This window comes from Sceloporus occidentalis, unplaced genomic scaffold, assembly GCF_023333645.1.
Source record: "Sceloporus occidentalis isolate IW3139 unplaced genomic scaffold, rSceOcc1.0.p SCAF_1, whole genome shotgun sequence".
Lineage (NCBI taxonomy): Eukaryota > Metazoa > Chordata > Lepidosauria > Squamata > Phrynosomatidae > Sceloporus > Sceloporus occidentalis.
In genome coordinates, this window is record NW_028316981.1 from 211208315 (window position 1) to 211230283 (window position 21969).

The window sequence follows — 21969 nt, forward strand, 5'->3', positions numbered from 1 at the left end:
AAAGTTTGCATTTTGGAATTTATATATTTTGGAATATTTTCAATCCATGGATGCTCAAATCCATAGACAAAAAAATCCTTGTATATGGAGAGCCAACTGTACTTGAGGGCCTTCCATAGATAGCTGGTTGACCACTGTGGACACAAAATACTGGACTAGATATGCCTTTGACCTGCTCTACAAGGGCTCTTCTTATCATATAATCAATGAGAACAGAGTCATCCAAGTGACAGACCACACAGAAAAAGATGAGATTCAAATGCCTGCCCCAAACACTAACATGTATTCACACCATAAATATAGGCATCAGCAGCAGCTATACTGGTTTACAGTTTTGACACATATAATTGAATTTTCTATGGAAGCATTATTGTGGCGGGTTACAAACCGCCACTTGGGATGTCCTCAGGACGTCCCAGTTTAAAAAAGGGGCGTCTCTTCCAGACGCCCCTACTCCTGTTACGGACTCTGTCCGTAACAAATGGTGGCGGCCGTTCCACATGGCCGCTGCCATCTTGATGTAACGGACGCTGTGCGTCTGCACGTCGTACGGCGCTAATGATGTTGCGAGTGTGCCATTGGCGCTTCGCGGCGTCATTAGCGCGCTGCCAGAAGAAGCTCCATTTTGGAGCTTCTTTTTTGCTCCGTAAGGGAGCCGCGCGGTTTGGCTGCGGCGGCTTCCTCACGGAGCAAACAGCACCGCCGGGAGACCGCCGCAAAGCGGCGGTTTGTAACACCTCCCAGTTTCTAGAACACAACACATGCTCCCTTGTAGATTAAGTCAATCAGAAACAGAAGTCTGTGTCTCCGTAAAGCTAACTGTGAACTCCTGTAAAAGGAATATGTTGCAAAAGCAATTACTGCCACATGGTGGCTTCTGTATATATGGTACCTCTTTAAGGATAACGTCTGAACAACCTCATAGTGTTAAAAGGGTAAACTTCAGATTGCATCACAACCACACTAACAAGTCAACCTCATCTTCCCCATAGTATTTCTTCTCTTATAATCTGTTATAAATCTGGGACATATTACTCACAATTAGGCAGGCTACTCCAGCATAATGGCTAAAATAATCCAACTGTAACAAATTAGCTGAGCATTAACAGAGCATCCTGACTCTTTAGCATCCATAGGTGGCTTGTCACATTTGTACTAAATCCATATTACCTTTTGTCTTGGATCCAGCAAAAGTTGATTTCTCTTCATGTGAAAGCTGATGGCTTTTTTGATGTCCTTGCCTCTCATGTTTCGGAGCAGAGTTGGGGAGATAAAGTTTTCTATGCCCCAGTCTTTCCTGAAATAAAATATCTTATCATAAGGGGATGTATGTACGGAATTCACTGTACTTAAAATTATGAGTATTTCATTGTTACAGCCTTGATTAGAAATTTTAGACAGACAGACAGACAGACAGACAGACAGACAGACAGACAGACAGACAGACAGACAGATATTCTTGTTGTTGTTGTGTGCTTTCAAATTGTTTCTGATTTATGGCGACCCTAAGGTGATCCTATCATAGGGTTTTCTTGGCAATATTTGTTCAGAGGAAGTTTGCGATACTCCATGACAGGATTGTCTTAGGATGGCTGTAAAACTGAAATTACTTGAAGGCACACAACAACAACAACAAGCGTGTGTGTGTGTGTATGTGTGTTGGCATATCTGAAAACCATAGAAAGAAGGGGGAGAAATTGTATGTTATCATAGAAAAAGTATAAAACTACAAATGTTTGATAGATCAGATGCTTTTCGTATCATTGATTAGTTTTTAAAAACAGGAATGTGTGGCGAGAGGGAACAAGGACAAGGCAAATATAATGAAATTAACATGCACAATAAGTTTAAAACAACCTAAAAGCAGGTCACTTCTGCCCTATTTCATCTAGTCTATGGACAAAGAATCACGGTAGAGTTAAATCATAAGCACAATTTAAAATAATGAAAAGCACAACTGAAAAACTGAAAAAGACAAGGCCTCTCCACAGCAGCCAGTAAACTGACAATTAAAATTAAAAAATGATAGCAGAGCAAAGACTGGTCTGGCTTCCCTTGGCAGGGAGCAGCCACTAAGAAAGCCTTGCACTCTTCATCATCATGTGGGATTTACCAAGATACACCTTTTCACTTACTCTATATACTTCAGAGAGACTTTCTGTGGCTGAGCACAAGTGATGGTCCGTTCCTGTATGTGCAGCGCAGCCAATCTCAAAGCGACACTGCACTTCATCTCGACAGCAAATCTTTCCTGAAGCACATCACTGCAGCTCTGAAATGGTCAGGGCCAGGTTAGCAAGTGGAGAGAAATAGAAGATTATTTGCCTAAACTATTCTCTCCCCACTATCCACTAGACAGGGTGACCAGATGTCCTCCTTTTGCAGGACATGTCCTATATTTCAGCCTTCTGTCTAGGATGAATTTCAAATGCCCTCCATTTTGAGCATGGCTAAGAAGCCCATTGAGTAACACCGTGTTTGCTATTTCCCTTCGAGAAAATTGTGTACTTGGCAGCCTGTCCTAATTGCAAGTAAGGTGGATCTTTTTAAGGTCCCCCCCCCCCAAAGGAGCAGCACACATAACTTGCACCCAGAACTTGGGGCACATTTGTTTCTCAGAGAGGAAAAAGACAGCAAATACGTTAGGCAATGGGCTGTTTGAGGACATAATACAAATGCTGAAAGGGTCTTTCCCTTAATTTCAGCACAATGGACAAATGAAAGGAATAATTTAAATGTAGGTTTAGTTAAGGTTTTGTTGCTAGTAAAATACAGTATTAAGCATTTGTCTTGCTCACAGTTCTATAAATATGTTGGAAGCCAACAAGGCATTTTAACAAAGATAAGTTCATCAGAAAAAATATGGTTGAGTACATAATAAAAATAATAAAAATACAGTACAGTCAGCCCTCCATATCCCTGGCTTTTTTATCCACAAATTCAAGCATCCATGGCTTGAAAATATTTTTTAAAAATATATAAATTCATAAAAGCAAAGCTTGATTTTGCCATGTTATATAAGGGACACCATTTTGCTATGTGATTGTACTAAATGGCACTTGAGCATCCATGGATTTTGGTATCAATGTGGGGTCCTGGTAGAAAACCCCAGCAGATACCAAGGGTCCACTGTAGAAGTCATATAGCTGTATGTAAGCCACATGAAATGAATTTATATTTATAGTAGTGTTCTGAGCTTTTACTTATGTCCTGCATTTTTCCTGAACTTCCTACATTTTCCATTGCCTTGTCCTCTTTGCAAATATTGTATCTGGTCACTCTGCTATCACATCACTAAAGGTAAACAGTTCCACTCTTAGCAGCATTGAGTAGATAACTTGCTTACCTTCCCTGCTTGGTTGTGGCACTCGGGGCTGGGTCACACATGCATGTCCTTCACTTATTGACTGCAGTACCAAGCAGCAACCAGCCTGTGTGAATGAGCTTCACAGACAGCACACACATAGACCTTCCACATCACTGTAACAATAATGTTCTTCAATGGAGCCTTCACACTCCATTGATGATGGTGATGACTGGTGATGATGGTGATGGTAATGATGATAAAAAATCAGGAAAGGTTTATGCATGTACGAAACCAGCCCAAAGTTTTTAGCCAACTTCTTCTCTGAATGATTGACACATGAAAATAAAGCTTGTGGACGTCTCAGAACTAGATAGGTCCTGGGTCAGATACAGCAGGGTTCTTCATGTGTTCTTAAGTAGAGTGTGAGAAAGTTATATTTTAGATGACTAAGGGCCTGAACAGACAGGCCAAAATAAAGCAGCTTCGGGACACTTTGGAGGTATGCTGTTTAAATAAAGTATGGGTTTTAAGAGGCCGGATGCCGCTCCAAAGCCATGCTCCAGTCCTAAGATCTGGAGCGCAGCTTTGGTACAGCTTCTGGCCTCTTTAGATGCATTCATAATTTAAACAGCATACCTCAAAAGTGACCCGAAGCAGCTTTATTTTAGCCTGTCTGTTCGGGCCCTAATATCAGAAATTCTCAACTAGCATAGCCAATGGGAGATGAGTCCAAAATGTAACTTTTCCAAATTGTCTTCTTGAGCAGAAACCAGAAAGGAATTAAAATCACCACATAAAACAGTATAAAATCATTTAAAAATGTACAAGTTATAAAAAGATAAATGAAACATCCCAATAAGAAGATCCATCTTATTTATTTATTTGCAATGCCCCTCTTGCATACAAAATGAGCAGGTTGGGAGAATATTGTTGGCCAACCCTTCCTCTGCCATACTAGTGTGTATCTGCAAGGGAGCACTCATAAGTGGCAGAATATTCACCTGACCAAATGTCCATCTGGATTGTACATCTCTCCATTAAATAGATGTTATGGAGCCTCTAGATATTAATTTCAGCTCTAATTCTGGGGTGTTGTTCTACATCTATAGAAATTCCTCTCCTCTAGAGTTTCACATGGTTCAAGCCAAGGTGTCTGTTAAAAGCAGTGATGATTGGTGCTTTGATCATTTGAAAACAGGAAACATGGAAATGTTTTCTTTCTTTCTTTCTTTCTCTCTTTCTTTAAATACCTAAACAAATAAGGCTACAGTATACTGGGAATCACTCTTGTGCTAGCCCCATTTGGGCCAAAGTGGTTCATACATTTTTGGTTCCTAAGTTATTAGAGTTAATTTCAGAAGACCGGTTCATGGTAGACTAGGACACAGATTAAAAAGTCTATCCAATATTTACATTTTACTGGGCATTGGAATATGTTGGTTTTATTCTTGATTGCATTTGAGATGAAACCATGAAACCTTAGGATGTACTAGAAAAGTGGAGACAAGTTTAAAAGATGACCAGTGTTATGAATTAAGATAGTTTACATTCAAGTTCAAGAAACTTCAAATGCTTATGTAATCAAACCAATATACAGCTGTGCTCCCCCACAGTTTTAGATTTTTAAAAATTTGTTGCCTATAGAACTGTATGGTGGACTTTGTATTGCTGTTTTCCATTTTTTTTAGTTATGATCAAGTCATCTAAAATACAGGTACAATCCAGAGGAAATTAGGCATGCTCATCCTATCGAAAAGAGAGGTGCTTAGCAGAGCTCTTATGTATAATGATTTCACTGAAACATTGATACATTTAACTTTCTCTGGATCTGAGCCCCATATTTACAATTATGACAGCAAGCCACTAACAGTGTCTTGCTTTTTCACAGTCTTTTTAGATTTGTAATATTGCGGTCTTTCCTGCTCAGGTATCACACAATTCTCAGAACCAATGACTCTTTAATTATAAAGAAAAACACATATATGAAGATATTTTAACTAATACACAAATAAGAAACACCATCTGTGGCCTGAGTTTACTTGCCTTCATATTTCTATTCCTGCATTTATACAGATTAAGGACACAAATTATTTGATTTCCCCCATTATATAAATAATATATAAGTCAGGTTATCTGAATTTGATGTGAATCTGAATGGAGTTCATAGGAATTGTCAAGGCTGTACATTTGTACACCTATCCAAGCAAATCAATTGGTTTTTAAAAGAAAATGTTGAACCATACATGTGAAATTCCTCAAGTTTCTGTTTTGCTAAAAACCTGCACTGTCATGCGACATATGATGAGTTACCACATCACCTGCAAATAGAGATACTCAAAGGCAACTGGATCTTGTTGCAACAGATGTAAGGGATCCTTGGGGATAAAGCAGATTCTGAAGAGGCATCGATAGTCATGAGACTCCTTCCTTTGAACTACCTGAAATGAAGAAGAAAAAGAATGATCACTGTGATACAGCCATTTGGCCCAGAATTTGGTCTGCTGTCATTCTTTGAAAAGAATGGCTGCATAAGATGGTTGTTTGGAAAAAGCAAGGGCAGTTCACTGGAAAAAATCCAGAAGCCAGAGAAGGTGTGGAATATGATTTGAACTAGTCACTAGGATGAGGCAACAATAACTCATCCTTCCCTCTGTGTAGCTGATAACAACAGAATGGCTAATCCAGAATAGTATGCACTTCCATGTGGTCTCTCTGTATACAGTAATTTGTAAAATCAAGTACTTTATTGTACTTTATTAACTCTCTCTGTGTGTGTGTGTGTGTGTGTGTAATCCCTATAGACTTTCTATGGAATGTTATTGTATGTATTACTATGTTTTGAGGTATTCTGAGACAGCCCCAGGGCTATTCAATAAATATTGACTGTAAAATCAAGTGCATTCCTCTTTCTTTATTGCAGAATGGTGTAGAAATTTGATTTCTTAAATTTTTTGGCATACCTAGTTTTACTAAATACAATCTGCCCTCCTAATTCACAGATTTTTTTATCCACAGATTCAAGCATCCACCGATTGAAAATATTCAAAAAAAAATATAAATTCCAAATAGCAAACCTTGATTTTCCATTTTATATAAGGGACCCCATTTTGCTATGCCATTATATTTAATGGGATATGAACTTCCACAGATTTTATTTTCCATGGGGCGTCCTGGAACCAATCCCCAGCAAATAACAAGGACCCACTATATTAGCTTAAACTAATACAGTCAAAACCACCATGCCACTAGAGTTGCCAGAGTGAAAACTGGAGAGGGGCCCTATATCTTTAATGTTTGGGTACAAAAAGGAGCAGGTGTTGCTTGTTACCTCATTTTGTGACAAGCAACGCCTGCTGAAAATCTCTTTTCTACACAACCATTAATGGTACAGCAGCCCTCTCCACTTTTCACTCAGTAACCCTACACACCACATTGGTTCTCCAATAAAACTGCTACCATACAAAAACACTTTGCTGCTGCCAGGTGCTCAAGATCAAAAAGCCAGTCAGGGATATCCACATCTAAGTGGTTGCTTTGTGGGTAGGTAGAAAACATGAGGTCCTCCAGATGTTGTTGGACCATCATCCCGGACCATTGGCCAGGTTGGATGGAGCTGAAATGATCTGAAATCTAATAACATTTGAAAAACTTTGAACTAGCAGAACTGATAAGGAATACGGCATTGTTATTTTGCCAAAACCCTAATAGTAGGCCTTAACTCATGCAACAGGAAGTACAGTCAGCCCTTGCCTTACACGAGGGATCCGTTTTGGACCCCCCCCCCCCCCCCGCGTAAAGCAAAAAGTGTGTATGCTCGAGCCCCATTAGATATAATGGGGCTCATGCTCGCAGTGCGGCTGTGTGTGTGTGCCATTCTGCCATTCTCTTGGCGACTTCAGCGTAAGCTAAAAGCCACCTATAATGAGTCCACATATGGCGTGGGCTTACTGTACTTCTTTTCATATATACCCACCACCACCATCATTGATAGAAGCCTTCAAAGCACTGAAAACTGACCTGTATAATGAGTTCATCCTCATGCAGAAGATACATCTTCAAAATATTATACTGCTCTTCCAGCACCAAAGCAAAATGCTCAATGTTTCGAATTGAAAGCTTTTCTTTCAAGGTGAGAATAATGTCCTGCCAATTATTGATGATAAAATTACAGATTAAACAATGTAAACACACAGAAGAAACTGTCTTGGTCCCTATACAAATATCCCTGAAGTCCTTAATTGTAAACAGAGGTGGTCCTACATATGAGCCAAGGTGAAGCAGGTGGTGCATTTGGGGAACCAACAGACATAGCAGAATTGGGGCCGGAGAAGCAGATGTCACCTATGTAGCAAAGCCCATTGGAAAGCTATTCCATGTATGCATTATTCCAGTTCCACAAGTTAAGTGAGAGTAGGGCTCTTGACCCAAACACTTGTCTGTTTCAACCACTCTGACTAATTCCAGGAGCTGCTCTGGTCCCATAATTTGAAGGACATCTGATTGTAACAGGGAGCACAGTGGGGGTTCAGGGAGGAATTGTGCCCATAAGAGTTTGAACAGAAATAAGCATGGAGGACAATCTGAAGGAGAAGGCTGTATACTTAAGAATAATTAATCTCAGTGATACTTGTGTGCATAGTTGCATACTGCACTGCAGGCATGGGATAGGTATTAAAATACATTGCCCTTATGCAACATCTCCCCTGTCGTGAAATGAGAATAGCCTAAAGTCAAAACTAGATAAGCTTATCAAATAGATAAGGGTAGTATGTGAGTTTCAGGAACATCACAAGTTGTTTATTCGGGATTGGCTAGTTTTTGCACACTTCATCTTCTGGTTTCAAGATAATTCTCCCTGTCAGAGTGTTGAAATGTATTGACCTATATACCTGGCCCCTACACTTTCTATAATATGTCAGGTTTTTACTTATACAATGGATAATACAAAAAATAACATTGTGGGTTCAACTCAACATACTTTGACAGTTGTGCTGGTTTCAAATTTGAAAGCTTTGGTCTGCCCATTTTCCAAGTACACCTTGAGAACATTGGGCATGCAAAGGAGAGAACTACCCTAGAAAACAAACAGATAACAAAACCACTGGTCAGTACATCATACACCTGGCTGTCACATTCTGTTCAACTTCTAGAAAACATTCCTTCTGGAAATGTCATCTGAGAACATGGTCTCCTGGCAGCACCTGATTAAGATATGTTGAGGTCATCATCTGTGTTGTTTAAGAGGCAGTGGCACTTCATATTCTGGGGCTCTAAAATGTACTTCACTCATCCTATATATAAACCTGGGAATTTGCATTATAAATATTTCTCCATGAGAAAATAAGGTTTCTCCGTTATATCCCCATCACCATGTACAGATGTGAGAGCTGGACAATAAAGAAAGCAAATAAAAAGAAAATCAACCCATTTGAGTTGTGGTGCTGGAGAAGAGTGCTGAGGATACTGTGGACAACCCTTTTGCTAGACAAAGGAAATGGGTCCTGGAACAGATTTATCCTGAACTATCCCTGGAAGCCAAGATGATTAAATTGAGGGTTCTCACATTGTGAGAAGCATGACTCACTAGAAAAAAAATGCTGGAAAGGTAGAAGGCAGCAGAAAGAGACGAAGACCTCAGGCCAGATAGCTAGACTCAAGCAGTGAGGTCATGGGCATGAATCTACAAGACTTAAGCATAGCAGTGGAGGATAAAGGGGCTTGGATATATCTCATCCACAGGGTCACCATGAGTTGAGGTCTACCTGAGGGCTGCTAACAACAATTGCGTCTCCATGCCCCTCCCTAGGAAGATGTGCCTTATGTAGCTTCTGCTGGCTTCTGTTCAAAAGGCATATCTTGGATTTGCAGGTAAATTGTTTCTTAACAGTTATTGAAGAGCTTGAAAAAGTGACTTTTTGGGCCATCATTCCCACAATTCTGAAGCTATCATGGCCATAAGATGTTCCAAACGCTGATCGGTTGTGTCATATTAAGTTGCCAAATGAATCACATTTTGAAATTGGATTTCACTGTTATCTGATCTTGTCCCTTGGAATTTTGTAGAAAAGGCAAGCAACTGACAAATCCACAGCCGAATGGCAAACAGAACAACCCCAGTTAAACAGAGATCAAGGTGATGCAGTGTGCTCTCATGGACGTGACAAGAAACACCCATCCAGAGTTTACTGTTTATCCTGCAAACATCCTTAGATGACTCAAGGCTCACATATAGTATTGCCACAGAACAATAAGCAAGAATTACCCTGGAAAAATAAGGTTGAAAAGCATTTGGCCTCATCAACAATTTATGTCCTCAAACCAAGTGTTCACATTTCAGCTCTGTGAAAGCACTTCTGGGCTTTTTCCAAACAAAACTTTCTTTACTAGCAATGTTCCCTTTCAATGGACTTTGATTGGTTCTTTCAAAAAGATTGCTATGCAATTTTTGGAAAGTACTAACATTTATCCAAGAATGCTCCTTTCCAGAATAGGCAAAGATGGCTGTAACTCCACAGGTTAAAACCATGCCCTATTTCCCTTCTTGGTATTTAAATATGTGCCCATAATCCTGGACTAAGAAGAAAGGATAAGTCTGGATGAGGACATGGGTAGTATATGTAACCCTTTTAAACTGCTTAAATATCTATGTGTGCCTATGAGTATGCACTATGTAAGGAAACAAATCAAACCCTGTTTTGCTTGGTATCAGCTTTCTTCACTGTTGTTGTTGTTGTTGTGTGCCTTCAAGAGATTTCTGACTTGTGGCTACCCTAATACGAACCTATCATGTGGTTCTCTGGGGCTGTGCGTGTGTGACTCTCCCTTGGGATAAAGCCTTCTTGGTGGCTGCTGCTAGGCTTTGGAAATCTCTCTGAAAGAAGATTCTATGGCCTGTTTCAGACTGCCAAAATAAAGCTGCTTCAGGTCTCTTTAGAAGTATGCTGTTTAAATGATGCATGGGTCCTAAGAGTCCAGAGGTCGCGCCAAAGCCACACTCCATTTCTAAGCACTGGAGTGCAGCTTTGGTGCAGCTTCCGGATTCTTAGGATGCATGCATCATTTAAACAGCATGCCTCCAAAGAGATCCGAAGCAGCTTTATTTTGGCAGTCTGTAACAGGCCCATGTTTCCTCCCCATTGCCTTTTTGCCAGCAGGCAAAGATCTTCTTCTCTAAATAGGCTTTCAAATTTGGCTGACCAGGGTGGAGTGATGTGCAATTGGTTGTGCTGTTTTCTTAGTATGCAATGTGTATTTTAAATGTTTTAATTTTTGATGTGTTAAAAGTACAGTAATGTTATAATTGAAGGTAACACTGGGCCACAAAATCTGCTGGGCTACCTTGAGCAAGCCACACTCTCTCAGCCTCAGGAGAAGGCGATGGCAAACTTCCTTTGAACAAATCTTGTCAAGAAAACCCCTATGATAGGTTCACCTTGGGGTAACTATAAGTTGGAAACAACTTGAAGGCACAAAACAACAACAACATTTTATACCTTTTAAACTTTTGTACTCTATATTGTTTTAGATGTTCTGTTTTAATTTATATTGTAAGCCAGTTTGAGTCCCAATTGGGAGAAAAGCAAGATAATAAACAAATAAACCTTTTAAAAGAATGCTAAGGTGGTTAATTTCTTGACTAAAGTATTAATTTCTGTGCCAGCAATGGAAACAATCTTGTAGCACAGCTTTTCCTTTGAAAAATGAATAGCAGATTTTGTTCATGATTTCATATACCCATTTTTATTTTATTTTACAAAAAAGTGCACTTCAGACAGCCAGTAGCTCCCATTTCTGTGGGAATCTGCTCTGGGTTTTTGTGTGGACATTAAAAGACCTATCATTAAATTTAATCAAATTCAGCACCTTGGCCAGCGCCTTTAAAGTCTGGACTAAAACCCAGAGCAGATTCACTGCTCTGCTGACATGGGAGACACCAGTTGTCGCTGGGACACACAGTGACGTTTGGGGGTAACATGTAAATAATATTTAAACTGAATGCAATGAATGAAGTTGTTAAAGAGCAGATGACAAGCCAGCTAAGCTCTTTGTTTAACTGCCAGTCCCCATCATAACTTCCAATTCAGTTAGTCTAGGGATTCATTTTTGTGTAACTAAACCTAATTATTTAGCATATTATTTTGGTAAATTTGAAAGAAAATGTGAAATCTGGCCATTGATTCACATCCATTTTGCATGGCTTTGTGGTTGCATTTGCACTGACCTGAGCATGTCCATTCACAACTACTTCTTCTGCAAAGCGGACTTTAACAGGATTTGTCTTTAGTCTGGCTCTCTTCTCTGCAGTAAGGAAGGATGATTTAGGGCCTCCCTGTAAAACAATGGTGTTTGGATTGGCAAGCTATCACATAACATGACAACAAGTGCTGATAGCTGAATACCACCATGTTTTTTTTGTTAGAGATGGGCAACTTAGACTTTCCAAATGTTCTGGATTTTAATTTCCAGAGGCCATTATCAATGTGGCCTATGATGAGGGACTGTATGAGTACAAACCATATGGAGGGTCATTGGTTCTCCACTCTTCTTCTATGCAAACTCTGTTGCAGAGTGGAAATTGACACAAAGTATGAGAAAACTAAGGGCATCAAGTCAGAAGTACTGTCTTGCTGAATCACATCCAAGGTCTATCGTTCAGTATTCTTTCCTGATCAGAGCCTGATCCCTCTGTAAAGCTCACCTTAGAAAGCAAGAAGGTGGTGGCTTTCACTTTTCTTTGTCCACGGTCTTCCCCAATAGTGTATTGGACTACAACACTGGAGGGAATCATACAGTCCTCCAAATGTTGGATTGCAATTCCCAGCATGTCTTCCCATTGCCTATCTTGGCTGGGGCTGATGGGGACTTGCAGTGTGGCTACATATGGAGGGTAAATGATTCCCAACTCTGGACTCCAACACAGTCATGCCGGTTGGAGGATGATGAGTGTTGTAGACTGGCATTCACAAATGGATGAGTTCTGAACTTGGAGAAGCTTCATGGATACACTCAGTGGACAAAAACCAACATCAGCTGTCTGCAACTGAGGCATTTAGAAGAACATATGTTCTACCACATCTATCTGCGTACATTAGGATGGGAAGAACTATCCAGAAATGTCTGGGCCTCAACTCCCAGAAACCTTAATCAGCCCATGCAATGGTAAAGATTTATGGGCGTGGGAGTCTAAGGCATCATCTCAAGAGTCAACATTTCCCCACCTCTGTTAGAGAGGTATAACAAATTCAACATTTCCTTTCTTTACTGATGTTTTGTTCTACTCTGTTACTACAGGATTTTCCAACCTGGCTAGGCTGTTGATAATTTAAATAAAGGGGTGGGGGAGAGATTGGGAGAATGTCCATACTTGCAGACACTTCATTTGCCATCCCAGTTCTGATGTGGCCAAAGAACAGAGCATAGAGTGTTCAGTACAGATAGGAGCAGGCTTGGTTCTTAATGGCTCTTGGTAGAAGAGAGCAGGATTAGCTTCCATCTTCAGTGGTGCACCTCTTCACTTTGTTTCTTTTTCCTCACAGGACTGAATGGCAAGTGCTTTTAACTATTACATTTTTTTAAACCCAAGAACTCAAGGCAATATACTGCCTTGGTGTCTCCCATGCCTTGTTTTTTTTAATATCAAACACATAAAAGGTGATGGCTGCATAGTTGAGCACTACAGTTCTTGCTATGCATACTAAAGGTATCAGGTGCTGCCCCTGACCTCTTCACTGGTAAAAGGACAGAGCTTGAAAAAATTGGTTTTTGGAGTCTAGGTTCCAGAATCCCTCAGACATCATGATGATGACTGTCCACAACTTGTGGTAGACAGTACTATACAATGTGAACCAGGGTCTGACTTGATCAAAGTTAGGTTCACATATTTAGATGATGCCCATGGTAATTAGTTATATTTATACATGGAAGATGATTCTAATTCTGAGTCTCTTTAGCCCACAGTCTATTAGGTAAAGCTAAAAGTAGTCCCTTGACATGAATGTCTAGTTGTAACTGACTGTAAGGGGTGGTGCTCTTCTCCGTTACTAAGCCAAAGAGCCAGCATTGTCCAAGGACTGGTCTGGTGGCCATGTGGCCAGCATGACTGCAACAACGTTGTTACCTACCCACCCAAGTGGTACCTATTTATCTACTTGCATTTTCATGCTATCGAACTGCTAGCTGGGACTAGTGACAGGAGCTCACCACATCATGCGGCACTCAGACCTAGAACTGTCGACCGTCCAATCATCAGAACTGGTGTCTTAACTACTAAGCCACTGCATCTCTACAGCCGATTACACAGTATGAATATATGTAAATTTAGATGAAGCTTTTCATGGGAGTGGGTTGAGGGTAGAAAGAGGAAATTGAGAGGAACAAATGTATCACTCTTGCCCACTGCAACTGCCAAATCCATCTCCCTTCTCTTTCCAATAATTTCCTTCACTGTGTGGATCTCAATACAGGAAAACCACATGGTTGGCTCTCTGTATCCATGGATTCTGCATCCACAGATTCAACCATCGATGTCTTCAAAATGTGCCTCCCACAAAAAAACAAACCTTGATTTTGCCATTTTATATAAGGGAAATCATTTTACTACATCATTGTATATAATGGAACTTAAGCATCCATGGATTTTGGTATCCATGGGGGTCTTGGAACCAAAGCCCAGCAGATATTAAGGCCCATAGTAGTTGGAAGATGACCAGGAAGAAGCAAACAAGAAATGGGTAAGTGTTAAGCAGCCATTTCTGTTTTCAGTTTCCACTCCAAACTGGTCCCCAGAACCAGCTTCTCCAGTTCTAAATAGGCTGTCAGGATGCTGTTACATACTTATACTTTGTAAGATGTTGTTCTGACATAAGTCCAGCACTCTCTGTCTGCTACCCTACACAGGTATTACATTGTTCCTGGTGTTCCTGGTGCTATGAGGACAAAATACTCATCCTTATGACACTGAATGGCCTCACTCTAGCTGGCAGAGATAGAATCATAGAATCGTAGAGTTGGAAGAGACCACAAGGACCATCCAGTCCAACCCCTTTCTGCCATGCAGGAAATCCAATCAAAGCATCCCCAAAAGATGGCCATCTAGCCTCTGCTTAAAGACCTCCAAGGAAGGAGACTCCACTACACTCCGAGGGAGTGTGTTCCACCGTTGAACAGCCCTTACTGTCAGGAAGTTCTTCCTAATGTTGAGGTGGAATCTCTTTTCCTGGAGCTTGCATCCATTGTTCCGGGTCCTGTTCTCTGGAGCAGCAGAAAACAAGCTTGCTCCCTCCTCAATATGACATCCTTTCAAATATTTAAACAGGGCTATCATATCACCTCTTAACCTTCTCTTCTCCAGGCTAAACATCCCCAGCTCCCTGAGTCGTTCCTCATAGGGCAAGGTTTCCAGACCTTTCACCATTTTAGTCACCCTCCTCTGGACACGCTCCAGTTTCTCAATGTCCTTTTTGAATTGTGGTGCCCAGAACTGGACACAATATTCCAGGTGGGGCCTGACCAGAGCAGAATACAGTGGCACTATTACTTCTCTTGATCTAGACACTATACTTTTATTGATGCAGCCTAAAATTGCATTGGCCTTTTTAGCTGCCACATTGCACTGTTAACTCATATTCAACTTGTGGTCTACTTGGACTCCCAGATCCCTTTCACATGTAGCTTCATTCAGCCAGGTGTCCCCCATCCTATATCTGTGCATTTCATTTTTCTGCCCTAAGTGCAGTACCTTACATTTCTCCATGTTGAATTTCATTTTGTTCGCTTTGGCCCAGCTTTCTAGTCTATTCAGATCATTTTGAATGTTGATCCTGTCCTCTGGAGTATTAGCTATTCCTCCTAATTTGGTGTCATCTGCAAATTTGATAAGTATGCTCCCAATTCTGTCATCCAGGTCATTGATAAAGATGTTGAATAACACTGGGCCCAGGACAGAGCCCTGTGGGACCCCACTGGTCACTTCTCTCCAGGCTGAAAAAGAGCCATTGTTGAGCACCTTTTGGGATCTAACAGTCCTCACAGGTTCTCCCTCCACAGTATACAGTTTCTCTAGTCTGTACACATCTCCCCACCCCCATCATTACGATTACCTCCTGGAACTTCTCATTTGTGATCTCATGTGCATACCTATCAGGAGGCCAAACCCTTACCCTGCAAGGAGCAATTCAAACACCAGTGGTACATGAGGGCAATTTACCGAGGTGCATCGGAGAACTGCAAGCTGGAGATTGTCTTCTGATTCCCTATAAGATCAAAATGAATGAATGAATGAATGAATAAAAAAATTAAAAGGCACCTGTTTCCATCACGAGGAAGCCCTTTCAGGCAAAACATATATTTCAAAACATATAGCAAAATGCATTTCATCTACAGACATGAAATGAGCACTATAGTGTGCATTAGATCCCATGCCTTTCAGCAATGCCTGTACTGTGGTGAGCAACACATGGACTCAAGCTTATTTTTGCAGCTCCTGGAGCACTCCCTCTGTCCCTAGCCCCAAATTCAGTCTCCACCTTGCTACCCAGATAAGTTCCTACCTGTGATCTTTGTCTTTCTAACTCCACTATTGTCCACTACCTAAAGGTCTCCTTCTGTCTCAAAAGACTTTGTTCTTTCTAGTGTCTATTTATCCTTGGCACGTCTTCCCACTGCACATGTCTGTGATGATACTTCTCTTAGTTCATTCCAGATCTTTATGAAAAAACATCTTTTCCTTTGACATAATCCCTCGTTTCTCATTGATTACTATAATTCTGCTTAGAAATACTTCCCCAAAACTTATTAAGGGGTTACTATCAACTTTCTTTTTTTTAAATACACAAAATACCAATAAGAATGGCCAAAATCACAACCTTCTAAGTCTCCAAAAATCCAACATTTTTGCAACTGTGTGTTAATACTCCTATTTAAGAAAAAGTTTGAATTCTTTATATTGTTCTTGTTAAAATGTTAAAAAGTAATATATAAAAGTTTGATGTAATAATCAAACAATAATAATCTTTGGTACTTAAAAAAATAGCTGTTACAGGTAATAATGTTTTAATGCCTTGCTTCCAAGATCTCATTGCATCTATGACTATACCTAGGTTTGTGTGACTGAAATAATATTTTAGAGAGAGAGGAAGACAGAAGAAAATAGGGGAGGTATATATTTATATTCCTCTCCTATTTGCTCCCGTCTTCCTCTCTCTCTAATTTTTCTGTTGTTTTTCTTAGGTTAGAGTTAACAATGTATGCACACTAGGTCAGGGGCCTCACCTACTGTACTCTGTAAAGTGCCGTACATAAACAGGCAAAATAACACTCAGATTGCATTCATTTACCTAGAAGTATGCCCCACTGAACTCAAGGGGACTTATTTCTGAGTAGACTTGTATGGGCTGGTGCTATGAAAGAGCATGACCAACACCTGTGCCTATAGAGCAGCATGGATTCTGCTTGGATCCATCCATTTTCATGCCAGCCTTTGACAACAATTGAAGATAGATCAGGATCCAATGCACCACCAAACTAGTTCTGTCAGCCCAAATAGGGACTGAGATTTGTTTTTGTTGAATCACATCATTCTCCCTAGCTCCATAACGCATTAAAAACTACTTCTGATATGGAGTAGGGGATCAAAGTATTCTTTGGCAAGGCAGACAACTACATGAAAAGAAAAACCAGAGTTCCCCACTGGCCTGCACAATTCCTTGGTGTGGATCTAAGCAGTTCTTTGGAGCCTGGCCATAACATTTAGCACCATTCACCCTTTTCCCCACAGCACCTTAAAAGAGTAGCTGCTTGTTCACCAGTAATGTCTTCCACAGCTTCGTTGTTTATTGTAAGAATGTGATCCCCCGGCAGAAGCTTCCCATCAGCAGTGCTGCCTGCAAAATGTCAGGGCTTTGTTACGGATAAAGGATCTTACACATTTTTCTTTTTGAAAATCAGTCCAAATTACAAAACAAAAAAACACTTCATGATAACTAGTTGAAAATCCATTTAAGGTTTGTTGTTGGTTGTTATGCGCCTTCAAGTTAACCCTAAGGAGAACCTATCAGGGTTTTCTTGGCAAGTTTCGTCAGAAGCGGTTTGCCATTGTCAACCTCTGAAGCTGAGAGAATATGACTTGCCTAAAGTCACCTGGTGGGCTTCCATGGCTGAGCGGGGATTCAAACCCCATCTCCAGAGTTATAGTCCAACGCTCAAACCACTACCTCACCCTGGCTCTCTGGACATGCAAATCAAAGTTAACAGAATATGTAATAAAACAACTCCATCTAAAGCAGCAGTCATTGAGTCCTCATCAGTCCCCCAAAGTCCCCCAATCCCCAGCTTTATGTTTTTTGAAATGTAGTGCACTTTTTGGGTGATTTTTGACTTGAAAACCCTATTGAGCCCCCCCCCCCCCCCCAATATGTAACTCCCCCAAGCCCCCAATACCTTTCTGTTTTCATCTAAGCTCCTCTGAAAATGGCTACTGGAAGTGATGCCACATCACTTCCAGTCAAAATTTTGGGAGAGAATCTGAAGAAAAAATGGAGATATTTTGATGTACTGGGGGAGGTGGTTTGTGGGGTGGGATTGAAGGAATTGGCTGCTGTTCTCCAGAGACTTGCTTTCCCTGATCTACTGTCTTTGCAGTATCTTAAGCACATCTTTCCTGGATGGATCCAGAGTTGGCATTGTTGGGCATCTGTCAAGTCAACTTCCCAGCAGGAACCTTCTTCCCCTACTTATTGGAGATTATTGCACTGTTTCTGCGTGGTCTGTTCTGAGAACGGAACAGAAGGAGCAGGAACGAGTGCAGAATGAGTGGGGGACAGATTTTACTGCACGCTCCAGTCCCTCACTCGTTCCGCTCCCCCTCTCTTCCGTTCTTAATCCATTCCAGAGGAGGCAATTTTTGAGAACTGTTCAAAACAGTTCTCAGAAACCATTCCCTTCTGGAACAGAATGGGCATGGAAGCCCTGGGATCGAACTCACAACCTTTTGGCTGTGAACAGCTGAACTACAGGCATTTAACCACTGCACCACCAGGGTTCCCTAAGTACCTCATCAGGTGGAGTAGCATGCTCTCCTACTCCAATTTACCTAAAGAAAGTAGAAAGCCAGGCAAGTTATTTTGGCAAATGAGACAGAAAAATGTGCAAGCAACTCTCTCCACCCTGGGAATAATTTAACAGAACAAATAATTAATGACCTGCAGGCCCTTTGTGATACACAAAATATGCTGGGAGGCATCTGCCTCACTCCACCTAAAGGTACGGCTGGCTCTGACTGCACCAGAATAGAGACATCAAGTGAGGGGACTTATGCAAGGGTAGTAAGTAGGAGGTACCATTCAGAGTCATGGACCACTGAGGACATGTTTCTCAAATGATCTAGTAATCAGAATTACTCCAGTGGAGCCTACCTTGGAATAATTATACTGCTGGGACTGTTGTAGGACAAAGCTCTGCATCTTTCCAGTTTTATCTTTCCATGCCCTTGGCTAGCATCTTACTTGGGGATTACAGTCCCCTCTATGGGAAAGGAGAGGAAACACACTCCTACATACCTGCAGCAACTGCTGTGATAAGAAGAGGAAGATTTTGGGAAACTTCAAAGCCATAATGTCCAAGGAGTGCATCTTTCTGGACCTCTATTGTGAGTTTTACACGGCTTGCTGGATGGCCAGTACCATCTGACGGTTTGTCACTCACTGACGCTCTTGCTCTGCACATTAAGGAAAAGAAGATGTCAAAGAGTTATTTAGATTCTGTGGTTTTTGATTTTAAAAAAATCTCACTATCTGCCCTTAAGAAAACTTTATGCTTAAATCTTTAAAGTGGCACCTTAAAGAAGTAACAAATTGGCTGTGATGTAAGACTGCACAATGTGGAAACGCATGGCCTAGTTTATACTTTAAATAATATTAGGTGTCTCTACATGACACTGTCATAGCCAAGAGAAGCAGTTGCTGCTTAGTCTTGGTAGACTAAGTATCCGCTGGGATTTGGTTCCAGGACCTCCCATGGATACCAAAATCCGTGCATATTTAATTCTCATTATAATAATTGTATATTCAAATGGGGTCCTATATATAAAATGGCAAAATCAAAGTTTGCTTTTTGGAATTTATAGCTTTATGGAATATTTCAAGCTGTGGATAGTTGAATGCATGGATAAAGAATTCTTGGATATGGAGGGCTGACTGTATTTCATTTTTCAATTCCTCCCAAAATTTCTGGGCATTTTTCTGGGAGAAAAATTGAGGGGGGAAAAGGCTCTTCTCTTGATTGGTTTCAAATAAAATTTCCATAAATTTTATACCTCTCCTCAAGATGCATGTTATCATCAGCAGAGCATCTGCAAAGAAAGGCTATGGATTTAGAACTGTATGTGCATAGGGTCTCTATCTAAATGGAAACCCTGTGACTTCAGGGATCCAGGTTAGCGTTGTGCTGTAATGAAGACATGACTTGCAGGGTCACAGTGCCAGGACTTCTTTATTAGCAGGACAAGGGCATCTGCAAACTCCCTTCATCAACTCACTATTCCACCACTGCCACTTAATCCTCATTATTACACTATCCACTCCTACACTTTATTGTATGTGTGTGTATACACGTGTGCACATGTACACATATGGATCAACACTACTGCTTCTATTTTTTGGATCTTCCTTGGAGCTATGGCTTTGGGGACTGTCGTGGCGGATGTCTAGTCTTTAAAATGTACCCGCACACCATTGCTGGTAGGTGGAGTATCCATATAGAACAGCTGTATGCTCATAGACTCTCCTTCCTGATGTTCCCCTGAATGTGTACACCCCGAAACAGAACTGGCAGATGTAGTCCTCACTCTTACTGCAGATGTACAATATAAGGATGGAGCATTGACTTGTAAATCAGTCGGTTTAGTTAAGATAATTATGGTTTATAGTGACTTTGCTGTTACTTCTTAAGCAAATGTTTATTGCAGTCACTGAGCAGCATAAATACAAGTAAACCCACAGTTTATATATTACATCTCGATGTATAATTAGTTTATTAATGCAAAGAAAAAAGAGTGTCAGTTCAGCCAAGGTAATCCAGTTCAGCATCTCATGCCCTATCTACCTCTTGTGACTCTATGGACTTCATGCTGCCATTTACTGAAAGCCCATTCCTCCACAGCAGGGTCATTAGAAATAATTTCTAAAGAAAGAAATGGTCTTTCTACCAACATCTTCATAGCTCAGAAACTAAACTAAGCATTTAAAGAACATTTTAGATAAGCTACTGCTAAAATTCTTCTCTCAAAATCTTAAATTGCAGCTAACTAGCTCAATAACAGAGCAAGAAATTGAAACAATTCTCTAAAAATTAAAACCTTGAACATCTTTAAGGCCAGATGGCAGTATGCCACAAATCTAATAAAGTGATATTTTAGTTCCATACCAGGTAAAGTTATATAATGATGTTTTGATAGGAGGGTCTATCCCAGAAATTTGGAAGGAAAGCAGAATTGTAATTATAGATGAACCAGGAGGAGATAATCAAAATAATAAAAATGCATCTGTGTATCACCCAATTAGTTTTTCAAAACAGATTATAAAATTCTAACAGCAATCTTAGCAAACAGGATTAGCCACTTTATCTGCAATTACAGTATAAACAATTAGACCATGTTCGCTTTATCTGGTAGGGAACTGTCCAATGTAATACACCACACATTAAATATTATACACAGTGCTAACTTTTTTTTAAAAAAAGGTCAATTACCATTAAATATTTAAATATTTTAAAGGCCTCTGATAGGCTGGAATTGCCCTGTTTGCTTGGTCTCTTAAGAAAATTAATTTTTGGACAATATTTTGTTATGCTACTGGAAAGATGTGTAAATTTATAGCGCTTTATAAATAAAGGTTAATAATAATAATAATAATAATAATAATAATAATAAAGATGCTATGCCAGATGTAAAGTATGGATCAAAACTTGAATCTATGACAATTGCACTAAGAAGAGGAACAAGATAAGATAGACCGTTCTTCCATCTGCTATTTGTAACAGCAATAGAATCTCTAGCAAATCTATATTTTGATGCTTTTCATTTGCCCTAATGTAAATCTTGTAAGAGGAGATAGCACCCCTACATGGGTATATAGGAAAATGAAAAAATATCAACCTATGAAGTTAGCAATACCAAATAAATAAATAAATAAATAAATATGAAAATTGCAAACCCTTTTTAAAGGCTTTAACTTTAGAAAAGCTATATATAGAGAATAGAATGACACAGTTTAAGCAATGGAAGGACAAACAGTCACAGATCTTTTATGTGGGGGTAAACCAATAACTGGAAACAACTGAAACTAGAAATACACGATGTTAAAACTAATCGGTTACTTATAGAGCAAGTACTAGCATTAGCAAAAAAATTAGCTTACATACCAAGAAATCTGAGAGCTTTTAGAAAGCATAAAATGGTATGTGTTGCAGAGGAACACATTACTAAGAACTGAGTGACACAGCTTTATGTGTTTGTGCGTACCTTCAAGTTGCCTGTCGACTTACAGTAACCCCATGAATGAGCTTTATGGCTGGTTAATTGAAGCAATGTTCTACATTCAGTCGGGGGCTAGAATAGCATGGAAATCTGATATCAAAAAAGAAATTATAGAAGTCTTCCTTTGAAGCAG

At 40.1% G+C, this 21969-nt stretch overlaps 1 protein-coding gene across 7 annotated transcripts in view; it reads right to left on the reverse strand.

Moving 5' to 3' along the window:
* Nucleotides 1-21969, reverse strand: part of FRMPD1 (FERM and PDZ domain containing 1) — a 97665-nt gene that overhangs the window by 14519 nt on the left and 61177 nt on the right. For 6 of the 7 annotated variants that reach the window (XM_089488753.1, XM_089488754.1, XM_089488755.1 and 3 more), the window contains exons 3-11: nucleotides 18862-19019; nucleotides 17085-17187; nucleotides 15513-15558; nucleotides 11529-11636; nucleotides 8286-8381; nucleotides 7325-7450; nucleotides 5626-5745; nucleotides 2136-2272; nucleotides 1171-1297 (exon numbers count right to left, since the gene is read on the reverse strand). In XM_089488753.1, coding sequence (XP_089344879.1) covers nucleotides 1171-1297; nucleotides 2136-2272; nucleotides 5626-5745; nucleotides 7325-7450; nucleotides 8286-8381; nucleotides 11529-11636; nucleotides 15513-15558; nucleotides 17085-17187; nucleotides 18862-19019 — 1021 coding nt within the window. Of the gene's footprint in view, nucleotides 1-1170; nucleotides 1298-2135; nucleotides 2273-5625; nucleotides 5746-7324; nucleotides 7451-8285; nucleotides 8382-11528; nucleotides 11637-15044; nucleotides 15113-15512; nucleotides 15559-17084; nucleotides 17188-18861; nucleotides 19020-21969 lie in introns of those variants that run through there. The other variant, XM_089488756.1, reaches the window with a different exon arrangement.